The sequence below is a fragment of the Phyllobates terribilis genome, unplaced genomic scaffold (genome assembly GCF_046119375.1).
Source record: "Phyllobates terribilis strain yellow unplaced genomic scaffold, ASM4611937v1 Scaffold_1__5_contigs__length_1240528914, whole genome shotgun sequence".
Taxonomy (NCBI): Eukaryota; Metazoa; Chordata; class Amphibia; order Anura; family Dendrobatidae; genus Phyllobates; species Phyllobates terribilis.
The window spans coordinates 440831573-440846711 of NW_027362761.1; the positions used below are offsets into that span (position 1 = coordinate 440831573).

The window sequence follows — 15139 nt, forward strand, 5'->3', positions numbered from 1 at the left end:
ACATGAATAACTTTTACCACTAACTAGGACAAGCAAGGCAAACGGTTTCATTGAAAATAAATGGACAGAAAGTTAAAATAAATTGCTATGATAAAATATGAATTACATAGTGTATGCTCTATTCTAGTATGTTAAAGACTGACAGATTACGGAGACCCACATACCAGTATTCTTCAGTGGAGGCGGGGGAGCGGCATCCAAACAGGAGCATGTGATGGGTGGTATCCATATTGGCATGAGGTCTGAAGTCAACTAGGATAATAAGAACACAATGTATTTCTTAATAAAAATGGCAATTAAACAACAATTATATTCATTAACCTTTAAACATGTTCTGCACAATTCACACAACCTACTGATGACTACATGGCGCTTAAAGGGGTTGTCGACTACTTCTTCCCCCTCCTTACATACTGTATTCCCCGTGTAAAATAAAAAAAACCTGCATATTCACCTGCAGCATATACACCATCCAAGCAATGATGTATCAGGTCTCCTGGCGCTCTCGTGATACTACTATGCCACGTGAGCACTGCAGCCAATCAGTGGACAGTGATCGGCTACGTTGCTCACACTTCTGTCAGATATTGAAGCTTCACCCAAGTAATGTGTAAGCACTGCAGTCCATCAGTGGCTGCTGACTGTTACGCCTCATGCTAGTGACGGGAGACCAGGTGCCGACAATCGCTGCTACGGCACTGCCGCAGGAGGCGAGTTTAAGCTTTTTTTATTTTACAAGGTGAACTACAGCATTTAAGAAGGGGTTGTCCAAGAACATATTTGGGGCCTGTTAACTCGATCTTTAGTAGGTACAGATATTAAGGCTGTAGATTTTTATTTAATCAACTGAGTAATTTAGATTTAATTTAGGTTTTCACATTTTCACCGTTTGAGCAGGCAGTTTCCTGTTTTCTACAGCACACTTGTCGGCTGTGCTGTATTGGCTATGACAAGATGAGACATCTCATAATCATTAAAAGGAAGGTTATCAGAAAATTACCTATTGAGACGCTGAGTCACTACTCACGGGCAAGCCATGAGACAGGGTAGTCAAGTCAGGAGGTTCAAGGTCAGATACCAGGAGAGCTCTTAGTACAGAGGGGTAAGACAAAGGCATGGCAAGGAAACAGTCCATGGTCAAATGCCAGGAGGGTACGTCAAGACAAGGGAGAACACACCAAGCCTGCATCTTTCCCGGCAGATGATGACTGATTTCATCAGGCATCATGTGCCTTTAACAGCCACAGGTGGAGAGGAGCATTCATCATGCGTCTGCAGATAGCACGTCATTCCTCGCTCCCATCGGCATGCCCGTGACATGATCGCGGGGCATTGATGGGTTATGACAGCCGGGGGGGTCTGCTGAAGACCTCCGTGCTTATAATGAGGATCCTCCTGTGGAAGCCAGCCAGTAGCTGGCGTTCATAGGAGATCGTCATTTTCACTATACATAATACAAGAGATCAGGACTAACAAATACAGTAAAAAGTTTAAAAAAAAGAAAGTTTTTAACAATATGAAAAATATTTAGATTTGAGAGTCCTCAGTGGTTGATACCTTTTAATGGCTAACTGAAAAAATGGTAACAAATCGCAAGCTTTCGAGACTACTCAGGTCTCTTCATCAGGCTAGTATACCACAAAATCTGAAGAGTCACATATTTATACACAACAAGACACACAAAAAATGCAATAGGTAAGACAGGTGATTATTTATTATGGAAGAGATAAACAGTTCTGGCTATAAATATTTTAGCAGTTAATAGATAAGGAGTGTGAAGGTTTTATTGTCCTGTGACTAGGTCCAGTGTTGTGATGGCCTCACAGGTCTGAGAAGCACATTCCTTAGTTGATGTAGAATGACATAAATCCATGCGACACATTCATTCCTGCTCTGAAAGTGTTAAAGGTCACCTACATAAAGACCCCCAGCTGGTACATATAATTAAGTACACTACATTAGATGTGATACAGCTGAACGTACCTGGGAGACCGGGCAAAAACTTAGAACAAGGATGAATCATCATCGCCACACAATAAAAGAAAAAAGAATAGATCTGCCTGTAGCCAAGCATTTTTGTTCCCCTGATCAAAGCATAAAAGACCCGAAATTACTGGTATTAAAAGGTAACTTCAAACCTCAAAGAGAAAGAAGAATCTCAGAATAAAAAACTGATGGTGACCTTTAACACTTTCAAAGCAGGAATGAATGTGTGGCATGGATTTATGTCATTCTACATCAACTAAGGAATGTGCTTCTCAGACCTGTGAGGCCATCACAACACTGGACCTAGTCACAGGACAATAAAACCTTCACACTCCTTATCTATTAACTGCTAAAATATTTATAGCCAGAACTGTTTATCTCTTCCATAATAACTCTGCTTTTCATCACCTGTCTTACCTATTGCATTTTTTGTGTGTCTTATTGTGTATAAATATGTGACTCTTCAGATTTTGTGGTATACTATGCCTGATGAAGAGACCTGAGTAGTCTCGAAAGCTTGCAATTTGTTACCATCTTTTCAGTTAATCATTAAAAGGTATCAACCACTGAGGACTCTCAAATCTAAATATTTTTCTATCTACTGGCTAACATGGTACAAGAATATATATTTTCCCTATAACAATATGAAAAAACCCACAAAAGTTCAAATCACCCCATTTTTGCCTAATTAACAATAAAACGTAAAAAAAAAAAATACACATACTTGCCATTACTGAGTTCATAAAAGTCTGATCAAAATGTAAAATAAATTAATCAGATTGGTAAACGTCGTAAAGAAAAATCAAAATGTAAGAATTATGTTTTTTGGCTGCTGCAACATTGTAATAAAATGCAATAAGAGGCGATCAAAACATCGTATCCACCCCAAAAAGGTATCAGTAAAAACATCAGCTCAAAGTGCAAAAGATAAGCCCTCACCCAGCCCCCGAAAAATAAAAACATTAGTCTCGGAAAATGGCGACAAAAGCAAAAATTGTTTTGTTTTACAAATTTCCAATTTTTTTTCACCACTCAAATAAAAAAAAAAACTGCGTTTGATATCTGCGTACTCGTACTGACCTGGAGAATCATATTGCATATAGTGAACATGGTAAATACAGAACCCCCCAAAAAATTGTGAAATTGCACTTTTTTTGTACTGGGAATTTTTTTTCTGTTTTACAGTTCATCACATGATAAAATGAACAATGTCATTCAAAAAACAAACCCTCATATCACTGTGGATGGAAAAATTAAAACGTTTTGGCTCTTCGAAGAAGGGGAGGAAAAAACAATAACAAAATGGAAAATGACCAGGTGGTTAAAGTTCACCTGGGTTTCTCCTTTGGCAAAGGGTGCCTTTACATTGCACAATACGAAGCGTTAAATTGTTTTATGCACAATCACTTTATTCATTACCTTCCTAGATTGTACATAGTTACCACCTAAACTGGGTTTACACCCGCTGACTGGTGGTGTTAAATGGCTGGAAATTGGCAACATGTTTGATGGTCTCTCACATTCTTGTGTTATCAATCATGTGATCACCAGGGGGGAGAACAAGACAAAGCACTGTGTCATCCTATAATTTCTATAAATTCTTAAAAAAATAAGTAATAAAAACTAAACACAGAGCCTGATAGGTTGTAACAATCAAGTGTTAAAGTGGTTGTCCACTACTAGGACAACCTCTACTCATTCCTCATGTTTGGCCCCATTGAAATAAAAACACCTATACTCACCTCCAGTGCCGGTCCAGTGGCGTCAGCACTTTCGTTCCCGGCGCTCACGTGAGGTTGTTACGTCATTTGAGCCCAATCAGCATCGGCATCACTGTCCCCTTCTTCGATCGAATCGAACATCAACAGGAAGTCAGGGCTGCAGTGAGTATAGGAGGTTTTTATTTTAACAGGGGCAAAAATTCAGAGTAAATAGGGGTTTTCCTAGCAATTGGCCACCCCTCTAAGTAAAATCTCAATCCCACTGTCAATAGGCCCCACACCCTGACCAGGGAGAAGTACACCCTGGTATAATATTTGGTGGCTGACCATTTATTTTATGAATAAGCAGCTAAAGAAATAAAATCTCTAGTTGTAAATAAATCACAAAAGCCAGAGAATTATCCGTGTTCCCCAAATAGGATTAACATATGTGAAAGAAAGGGAGCCAGTCTAAGAGTGGGACCCCCTAATCTCAACATGGTGATGAGATGTTGTCTGTGGGTCACAAGCTACAAATTCCAGATAATAGTCCATATTAAGAATGGCGGATCTTCCAAAAAAGTGTAGTTGATAGAAGCTTCTGAGCTCAGTTTATAACTTTATTTTCATTTTCACTAATAAAATGGAAATCTTGGCAAAGATATTTATGCTCCTATCAGCCAGTATCCTGAGGAGTGATTCAGAGGATTGAGGATTTTTCTATTTATTTTGCTTTACTGGTAAACTGGAGAAAAAAACAAACCAAAAATAAATTTCTATATATATTTATATGTGTCTGATCTTTCGGAATGGCAGATAAAGATCAGGCATTATATTTCAACATTTTGCAAAATTCAAAACAAAAAAAAAAAAAAGAAAATACAGATGGTTATTAAGGATTACACGCTGTCATTTTAACCACCAATAATTCTACAGTAAACGTCACCTTTATATAGAGAGTAGTAATGCTCAGCCTTCAGAATGATGGATATAATACACAGACAAAGGGCTCTAAGCAGGAACAATGCTAGCCAGGAAACAGCTGCCTCTAGTAACAAAACAGACGTGACACCCAAATATTGTTCACTACATCCAAAAAGAACATGTCAAACACACACAACGGAAAGATGAGAGGTTTTGCCTCTTCTGTTATATTTTTGCTTACAGTAAAAAAAAACTTCATACCAGTTTAGTAGTTTTGTGAAGTCACATCAAGTTGTTCTATCAGCGTACCCAACAGTCCACATCTAGATACAATACTGACAGGGCAACTTATAGTTGAATAGGTGACTAATACTGTAGAAACCAGGACGGCGGGGAACCATTGTTTTTATAACTCTATTATTCAATTTGGTAACATTTAAGGCAATAAAAAACAAAAATGGCAGTTTAGTTTTCATTACATTTTTGCTGAGAGTGTGCAATTATGATCACAAGACCGATGACAAGTTATGCCACTAAAGGGGCTTAAAGACAGAAATGACATGTTTGCCTTAGAGAGGTTGTTCACTAGGTTTTCATTGATGACCTATCCTTAGGATAAGCTGTTGGAATATGTTTAGTGCAACAACTCCATTCCTGTGTATGTAAATGTTCTATTGAAAGGTTTGTGTATTGTCTATAAAGTTAAAAAAAAAAAAACTCCCAGAGGCGCACACACAGAAAAGACCATGTGACTGTTTTCATTTTCCTGTGTCTGTGCATGAGAGGAGAAGCAGCCTGCTGATGCTGCAGATACACTTAAGATATGTATAGTCCTGATTCCACAAAGCCTATCATATCTGTACCTGTTTATAGCTAATTAAAGGTTTCTTCTGTTGTCAACACGCTTTGAGAGTATCCTGAATGATCCGCTGCCAACATAAGTCATCAAAGTCTGATCGGTCGGTGTCCGACATCCGGCACCCATGCCAATCAGTGTTCTCAGTGTCGGGGTCCGCCACGGATTGATTGCGGACCTGCTCCGTCTTCTGATAGTGGCCGCGGCAGGGTACTACACGTCAAATCAATAGGAGGCGGATGTGCAGTACCCTGCCGCGGCCACTATCAGGATATGGAGCAGGTCCGTAATCAAGCAGTTCCGGCCGCCGACACAGAGAACAGCTGATCGGCAGGGGTGCTGTATGTCGGGCCGACCGATCAGACATTGATGGCTTATCCTAAGGATAGGTCATCAATGAAAAACTAGTAGACAAGCTCTTTAAGGCAAACATGTAATTTCTGTCACATTCCCGCCACTCACTATGTCCTAGGGGCGCAATGAGCGAGTTACAGCTCAGCTGTCCTACGGATAGCGGGGTATGCCGGGCTGTCAGTATTGTTATAGGATTGCCCAGCAGCTCAATCAGGCTGAGTCTGCTGGGTTTCCTCCCGGTGTTAACCTTTCAGTGTAACTTCCTGGCTATTTAGCTGGCTAACAATGTTCAGAATATTGCCAGTTGTAGCTTTAGCTCGGTTTTGTGTGTGCCTTGTTCTCTAGTGCTCTGTTATACTCTGATCTTTTTCTGCCCAACTTTGGACCTTCTGTTTGCCTAGTCCCTTAGTCTCAATCCGCTACCCCCCCTCCCGAATTCTGACCTCTGACTGTGACCTGTTTACCCTTTTGTCTTACCCCTCTGTTAATGAAGAACTCTCTTGGTATTTGACCCTGGACATCTAGACTTCCCTGCTTGTCCACAGGAAGTGACGTTTACAAGCATCACAATTTCACACAAATTCAAATTACAATCCTAGATTTGAAGCAGGCAAGTAACATGTTAATACCACTTCTTAGGATATAAGCTTTGGCCCTACCTTGTCACCCAATGATTTCAATGGTCGGCTCCTTTGGCTGAGCATTCTGTTAGCACTATAGGTGTTTGAACTTCCTTTCATAGACTTCCATTGTTTATTGTGTATTTTGTAAAGGAAGATGGCATAGTCCAAATAACTTCTAAAAATGTCATTTTTGGTAAATCAACTTTGCAATTTTATCATTCATTATAATGAACATCAGGTGAGCGTGGGTTCATTGAAACCTAAAGGAGTAGTCCACTACTTAGAAATTGAAGGCCTATCGTCAGGACAGGTCATTTAGATCAGATCAGTTGAGATCAGATACCCTGTACTCGACAGATCAGCGGTTAGCAGTAAAGCTGAAATGTCACAGCTCCATCTAAGTTGCTTCAGCTCAACTCCCATTGTGGTGAATATGAGCTGGGCTGCAGTACCCGAGAACGACTAGTACACAATGTACGAAGCCGTGCTGTTTCAGATGTGCACAGTCCTTACATCCAGCCACCAGAGACGCTGCAAACAGTTTATGGTGGGAGAATCATCTATCTATCATCTAGGATATGTAAACAATATCTAAGTAGTGGACAATCCCTTTAAAGTATTTGCATATTCTAAAAAAACACACATCTGACTGCTAGTGATTGTCACTTGCTTCCAATTTGCATTTTGATGGAGGAAGCATTTTGAAGGTCTGCCAAGGGTTTAGACTGGGCAGAAAAACAAAAAATAATCATATTATTGTAACAACATTTTTTTGCCAACTGTGAAAGGTACGCACCAAAATGTAAAAAATGAGATTCAAAAATACTGCTGTACTGACAAGAATTCAGTGGAGAAACCAGTCACAGCTGACTGCTAGAAAATTCAGATATCCAACACAATGGAAAATAAAGAATCTTCCCCGTTCAGATTTTTGTCCAAACTTGACAGTTAGCAATAGTTGGTGGGAAGAAAGATTTCCAGAAAGCAAATATTCAGGCCTTTGCTGCACTAAGCAAATGATAAGGATCCATGGTAGATTGGTATTGGTGTGTCACTGTGATGGAGAAGGAAAAGACTAGAACAGACCAGGCAAATTTCATCCCATAAACTGGAAGGAGATCCAGCATAACTCTTCCCAAAAATATGTAGGACCAAAAAGTATGGCGTAGAGTTCCTTCACCAAAAATATGTAGGACCAAAAAGTATGGCGTAGAGTTCCTTCACCAAAAATATGTAGGACCAAAAAGTATGGCGTAGAGTTCCTTCACCAAAAATATGTAGGACCAAAAAGTATGGCGTAGAGGTCCTTCACCAAAAATATGTAGGACCAAAAAGTATGGCGTAGAGGTCCTTCATAAAAAATATGTAGGACCAAACAGTATGGCAGTTCCTTCACCAACAAAAAGTTGATGTGAATGTAGGGTAGATTTTTTTGCAATATTCTTGGGACTCTGTAGACATTTATGTGCTGACGTTAGGATTTTCCTTTTTTCTCGCAAGTCATTTAAATGGGTAGAGTGGAGAGAAGTCCTCAGGAGGGTCTATTAGTCATTGGTAAATCATCGAGAGCAAATGGCGCACTGGATCTCTATGTGACCAAGGAGATTCAAAAGGAGTAAGAGGGCATGGAGATGGCACTGATAACGGCAGCGACTCTAAGAAGTGTGATATTCGTGATGTTTGTAAGCAATTTCAACCTGGGCAGACTGCGGCACTTGACAGCCGTTGGGAGTCTACTAAAAGTGACAGCTCTGGCATCTTCCTTGATGTAACCATTGTGGTAGATTGACTCACTCGGCTGCTTCCAAAAGTAGACACAGGAACGTTTATGTTTGCAGGTTTATTTAAAACTTGATAAAAGCACTGCAGGTTCAACAAAATAAACAGAGCTTTGCTGGCATAATGGCAAAACAAAAGATAAATGATTGCACAGTCCATAGCATGCAGGATCCGCCAGTTTATGCTCCTCCTGAGCTGAAGTTCCACACAGTCTGGAGATGTCCTTCTCCAAACACACAACAGAAAAAAAAACTCAATGCTGGAGATTTATCTCCTCCAGCCCACACCCTTGTGGTGGAGATATGGTGAGTAGGCATCCCGCCCATCTCACACCTACTCACAAAAAACCCAACCCAATATGGCTGATTAACCTCTTCAGCACATAACATGCTGGAGAAAAGCTTCTGGGTTTCACATCATGGAAGATAGCAACCTCGGTGACACATATCTCCTCAAATACATCGCCAGTGACCCAATCACACCATGCATAGAAATGTTCCTCCTCAATCGCATGGTTTAAAATTTGGGTTTAGGAGAGAAGAGGTTGCTAATATAGAGTTTGTTGAGAAGAGTTGATGGGTCAATCTTAAAATAGGGTCAATAGTAGGATGGGAATGGAAATGGGATGGCAGTGGTGTCTATATCCAAGATTAATTCAAGAGAGGTATGACAATAAAGGATTGTTCCAATAGGATCCATCGTTTTTGCCTTGTATGTTAGACATTTTTTAATCCCATATAACCCCTTTAGTATCTCTACATGTGAAGTCAATAGGTTTGCAGTCCGACATGTCACTTTAAATTCATGTTAGATCTCAAACATTTCTTATTGTATGTAATCACGTCATGCAAGGATTTAACAGAAACCCGGACAGTGCCAGTATGAAGCACCCACAAAGGTCAAAAACATTTTTAAATGCGTATATATCTTAATAAACGATATGTTTCCTAAGCCAAGAAGAATGCATTCATGATAAACATTACAATAGATCATATTATAAATATGCTGTAAAACCAGATCAGCGCTATTGATTCCACCACCGGAGCTCTCTACGGCACACATTAAATTGTGTCATGCTACACATTCAATCAGTCACCATGGAGAGCGGCAGACATTTGTTTACTGGCCAGTCATGTGAGTGAAAGCTATGGATGAAGATGACAGCTACATTTCTTGGCTGAGTAGCCAGATGTCAGGCTCAATCCTTCCAAGTGTCTCCAAGACACCCTATAGCCATTAATATTCTCTGCAAACTATAAAGTAAACTGCCAGCACAGTGATGTGAAAAAGTATGTTCTCTCCTAAATCCTCAGCTCTACAAATCAGGAGATCATTACTATTCATCTGGATCGTTGGCAGTAGATATTCCCGCACCAGAAAAATACGCCAATATAAAAGGCTCAATGCAAAAAATATAGGTGTAGACTAAGTATTATAACCTCCTCTACACACTATTTTTTTCACTGTATTTTAAAGGCTGGTGAAGAAAATCCTTTTCATTTTACGTATTTATTGACATTTTTTTAAGAACTATAGAGTAGGATTTGTGGAGAAATGACGCTTTAAAAAAAAAACATTGCAATTGTGTTGGAAATTAAACATTATATTCACTTTTCAATCTGCTGCTATAGACTATGTAGCCACATGTTGTTGCTTTTTATTTATTAGGCCACAATGCTAACAAAAATCCTCCTTAGTTCTCAAATTTGTGAAATGGTTACTGCTATTTCTACAAACTGCATACCTAAATGATACAGACAAATATAAGAACCTTTGTAACATTTCAGAGAAATATGTATTCTCCACTTGTGAGCCACTTCTTCGCTCCTTCCACCCCTGGAATTAATCATTTAGTTTTAAAAAAAAAAAGAAAGCTCAAATACATCTAAGGGTACACTCACACATCCTTTGTGCATTTTTTAAACAGACATCACACGGACCCATGATTTTCATTAATCCATACACACATCAATTTTAAAAATGGATTCATGTGTCCAGTCTGTGAGACTCCGAGAACGTCCTAGTCTCATCTGTTTTATAGATCAGACTTAGCCATTGTAATCTATAAGGATCCGTAAAAAAGAATAAAAAACTGAAGACGCACTTTGTACTTTTTTGTATGTTTTTAACTGATTATTAAAAGTCAAAGGACAAAAAAAGTTCAGATAGTCTACCTGCTTCAGCTTTTAAAGGGAATCAGTCAGAAGATTTTTCCTATTTCATCTGAGAGCAGCCTGATGTAAGCAAAGAGAAGCAGAATCCAAAGATGTATCACTTAGATTACTGGGTGCAGCCATTCTCATGCAATCAGAGTTTTTAGATTTAGCAATACAGCAGAGCTGAGAAAGCTAACCACGCCCACACCAGGCTCTCTGTATACAAAGTCCATAGACAGTGAGGTGCTTATCACAGGGGTGTTGCCGAACAGGAGGCCCACCCTGCTGTGTCCAGCAATGATAAGCTCCTGTGTTTTACCCCTTACCTCATGGTGTCTTCAGATTTCAGAGCAAAGACCTGCTGACAGATTCCCTTTAAATTTGGATGAAAAAAAAAAAACAGGTGCAAAACGAATGACACAAGAGAAAAATAGTCCGTTTTACATCTATGTAAATGTAGCCCAAGGGTCAAGCTCACATTTATATAGTGTTCTACGCTAAGCACAGCACTAAAGTTTCCAACGAAACCCCTAAAAAATGGGGTCCCCCTACTTCCAAGAACATACCTTATGCATATCGGGATTTGAAGTAATATCTATATTAAATTGCATAATTTTACCAATAAAGAGGATTTTTATTAACCACAAATGGCCTAAGAAAAATCTTTTTTTGTTGCGGTCATTATATTCTAATGGCTAGGCTAAGTGCTCATCAGACTACAATAATACAAAACAACTTAGTATGGTTGATTGCCCATTGCTGTACAGAAAGAACGATTTAGAGAAATGTTCAGACTATAATGAACCGACACAAATTCTCAATTAATCTACAGTATTATCTATCACAACTTTTCCAGAAAGATGGATTCCTCCCATCTACAGTACCACATATGTCCACTTGGCTGCATGTGGTTTTGTAGCGATTTCTACATTAGATTGATTATGGGTAAATAAAATATTTAATAAAGGAATAGAATCAAATAGGGGCAACCAAATATATAACAATTCAATAAATTAGGTTTATTAATAAATAAATAAAAATGAATACATAGTGGCAGGGAGGGGATACTAATAGACACACATCAGGAAAAAAATATGGAAAAATGATCCATAATAAGGACCCAAAATCCCTGATGTGAGAGGCAAAAAACTCCCCAACCTTTGCTCTTTTATGATAATCACATGTATATGAATCAGGTACCTGCTGACGAAGAACACTGTTGGTGAAACGTGCGTCAAGGTGCCTGTGCACCCCCTGTTCCTCTTCTTGGTCTCTCACTGGTATACTATGTCTCAAGGTATATGTATTATCTAGTGTTTGCACCATTGCACGCGGTCTATGTTTTGGGCTTTAGTAAATCCCTAGCAGTTGTGTGCGCCTACTATTCAGTCATATATTGTTCTGGGATTTGTTTGAATTTAAACCTGCTATGCATATCCATAAAGCATATTATTAGCAATCTAGCCCTTAATCTTTTATATCTACTTTTTGCCAGTTTTTGCCTCTTCTCTATTTATGTTTCTCACATGATTCATATGCATGTGATCATAAATGAGGAAAGGTTGCGGAGATTTTTGCCGCTCACATCAGGGACTTTTTAAGATTGCCTATTTTTTTTCCCTGATCCTAGACAAAAATGTAAATTTATTGAAACATTTTTTAATAAAACATTTTGCACTTAGCATGTTTTATACATTTGCTAGTGGCAAGATCCAGATTTCTAGAATTGTTCCGTAGTATATTTGCCATGCATAGAATAGACTGTACCTAGCTTTTTATGCAATAATCCTTCTAAAAGTGTTTAATATTTCACCTAATTGGAGAAACAGTGTAGATGGTTCAACCTCTAATCATTGAGCTTTTCCATTAGACTTTCAAAACAAGTTCTTCCAACACCAACTGTTGAAGCCGAAAGCTTTTCAACTCTTGCCACAAATTTATATTTCCAGATTTCTCTGAACTAGACCTCCTTGGCCATGCCCTATCCATTAAATATCCCAGAGCAACATTCCTGCTCAATATTATGTTTTATTCACCACTCCTGTCAACTCTTGGTGTTACACCTAGTGATCTCAGGGTTATGTGCAGTTTCTTGTCCATGGGACCTCAATCCAAGCAGCTCTTGATGAATGGTTCTTGGGTTTAAAACCTTGTACAAAAGCTACTCTTTTCAGCAATTGCTGGAACTAATGGACTAGTTTGGAATTAGGGATGTCGCCCTCTAACAAGAATTAAAAATGTATTTCACCTGAATCCTATTGGTGTCGTCTAAATCATCCAGAACTGAGATATCCCGAATTGGCTACCTTTCATTCTGTAGTTACCATTAGAAATGTCCAATACCATGCAATCTGCTATGTAATGTTTATTCTACAATTCATTTGCCTATTACAATTATGTATGCATTGTCATGTCTACTTACCATATACCAGTATGTATAATGTGACCACTGTGGCCATGTGATATTGGTACTTCAACAGACTGTTGTCTGGCATTGTGTGTGACAAACAAAAGGAAAGCCACATGTGTGATGCAAGTGAATGACATTTATGGGAGCTCCCGTCCCATAATGTCCAGCTAGATGCCACTTGTAGCGGGTAAAAGATCTGAGATTCCACTTATTGAGAGCAAGGACTAAGTCCTTGATTAATTATGGACTATGATACTGGCATCGAGTCAGAGCAACATGGCAATAAATGCACCAGGGAAGTATGGCCAAAAACACAAAAGTTTCCTACTACCAGAGTCCTGAGACAAGCAGATAAAGGAGACAGGCAGAAAGAAGAAAAACTGTGCAGTTCTACAGAAATAGCTGTGTCAAAGCTAGGTAGCAAGTGGGGGTGAGTTGCATTTGGTATAACTGGTATGCTATTCCAACCTATAGAGAACTAGAGAGGAGCAAATATAAAGCTCCAGCCTGTACTGGTTTCATTGTAGTTTGTCCAAAGGCAAGAAAGACCAGCCAAAGTCATGCACTCATTATAGAGAGGGTGAGGAGTGCCACAGAGAGAGGACAATAACAAGGCTAATTTCAGTGAGCAGAGAGTGCATCTGCCAGTAAGATGAAGTTTAGCTGCCCACAAGGGTCACGGAGAAATCAACACGAGAGGGAATCTGAAGGCTGATGCCTGACTGTAATGTAGAGTGTTACATCAGTGACGCCAAGGAGACTGGTACACGTTAACTGTGAAAGTAACCCACAGGAGTGCGCAAGATTGCTAAACAAGTTATATCAGTGCATTGCATTTGCTGGAGAAGAGAATCAGCCGAAAAAGGGGCTGTGTCAAGCAATGAGATATTGCTGTGCTGCAATGAAAGTGACATTGAGACTGTGCCAAATTAAAGCATGGGCTGTGGAAGAGATTACAAGAAGGTTGGGTGAAGAGAATGCAGATGCAAGCCCACCATTGTTGTATATACTGTACTATCTACAATGGTTCAAGCTAAGCTCTTGTGTCTTGTACGACTGTTGTAACCACCATGCACGTTGCCTCTTTGTTAGTAAACCTGTCCTTGAACCCCTGGGTATGACTGCATTCCTACCACCAATGGTGGAATGACATAAATCCATATGACACATTCATTCCTGCACTGTGTGTGTCAAAGGTTGTCATAAGTTTGTATTCCCAAATTTTTCTGTCTCTCTGAGATTTGAAGTTACCTTTTAATACCAGTAACTTCATGTCCATGATGCTGTGATCAGGGATACAAAAATGTTTGGCCACATGTAGATCTATTCTTTATTCTTTAATTGTGTGGCGATGAGAATTCATCCTTGTTCTAAGTTTTTGCCCTGTCTCCCCATGTCATTCTACATCAACTAAGGAATGTGCTCCTCAGACCCTGTTATGAGCAGAGCCGGCTGCCCCCTGCTATATCTGACATGTTTACCGATATTTTCACAGCTTCCATCAGCTGCTAAAAGCTATGATTTTTCTAAAGATGTTCTGCCTGCATATGAAGAACCAGTTACATTAGAAAATCAGATTCCTCCGGGGTTTCTTTTTTTCTTGCGAGTGACACCATGGTCAGATCACTTTAAGCTCCTAATTAGAGAAAGCTTTGTACGTCATCGTGTGCTGCGGTAACCGCCGAGCATTCAGACTTTTTTTTTTTTGCCTCTGGAATTGGTAAATATAAAAGTCCTCATCCTGCTGGACAGTTTCAAGTACATTTGAAGAAAATATAAAACCTGTATCTATAGAGACGAAAGACTGTAAAATGTATATCTTACTCAAGAAGACACAGAACTGAGTCACTCAAATAATCCTGCAGAACATGAAACTGTTCCAGTAATCTGGGGAAAAGCAGATGTCCTCCATTTACAAGCAGAATTTGGTTTGCAATTTATGTTTGGACACCATTCATTGGGATTTTGAAATTCCCCTAAAAGGGGTTGTCTTATTTCGGTAACTTTGAACAAGAGCGCAGAGTCACTAATGAGCAGCTGCTCCCATTCTGGTGATCCCATCCATCCACATTTGGCATTTATTAATAGAGTTTAGTGGATATGAGTACCTGGTGGTCATCTCTTCTTTTTGTGAGGGGGCTGCTCCTTTAAAACATCTGCATGAACAGAGGAGTACTCAATGAAATCAATCTGGTAAATGAAAAATGATAAAAAAAAATCGAATTGGCAACTATTACATGTATCCTAGGCACCAGTATTGGTGGCCTTAGCAGATGTTCTGCCCAACCTACTAGATGAAAGTCTCTATCCCAAGGATGAGGAACATGAGACCCGAGGGCCACATACTGTCC

At 39.4% G+C, this 15139-nt stretch overlaps 1 protein-coding gene across 7 annotated transcripts in view; it reads right to left on the minus strand.

Annotated features, from left to right (window-relative positions):
* The window catches only part of PAM (peptidylglycine alpha-amidating monooxygenase), a 189459-nt gene that overhangs the window by 123793 nt on the left and 50527 nt on the right, over window positions 1–15139 (minus strand). For all 7 annotated transcript variants that reach the window (XM_073677903.1, XM_073677884.1, XM_073677910.1 and 4 more), the window contains exon 5: window positions 165–252. In XM_073677903.1, the coding sequence (XP_073534004.1) occupies window positions 165–252 (88 nt within the window). The remainder of the gene's footprint in view (window positions 1–164; window positions 253–15139) is intronic.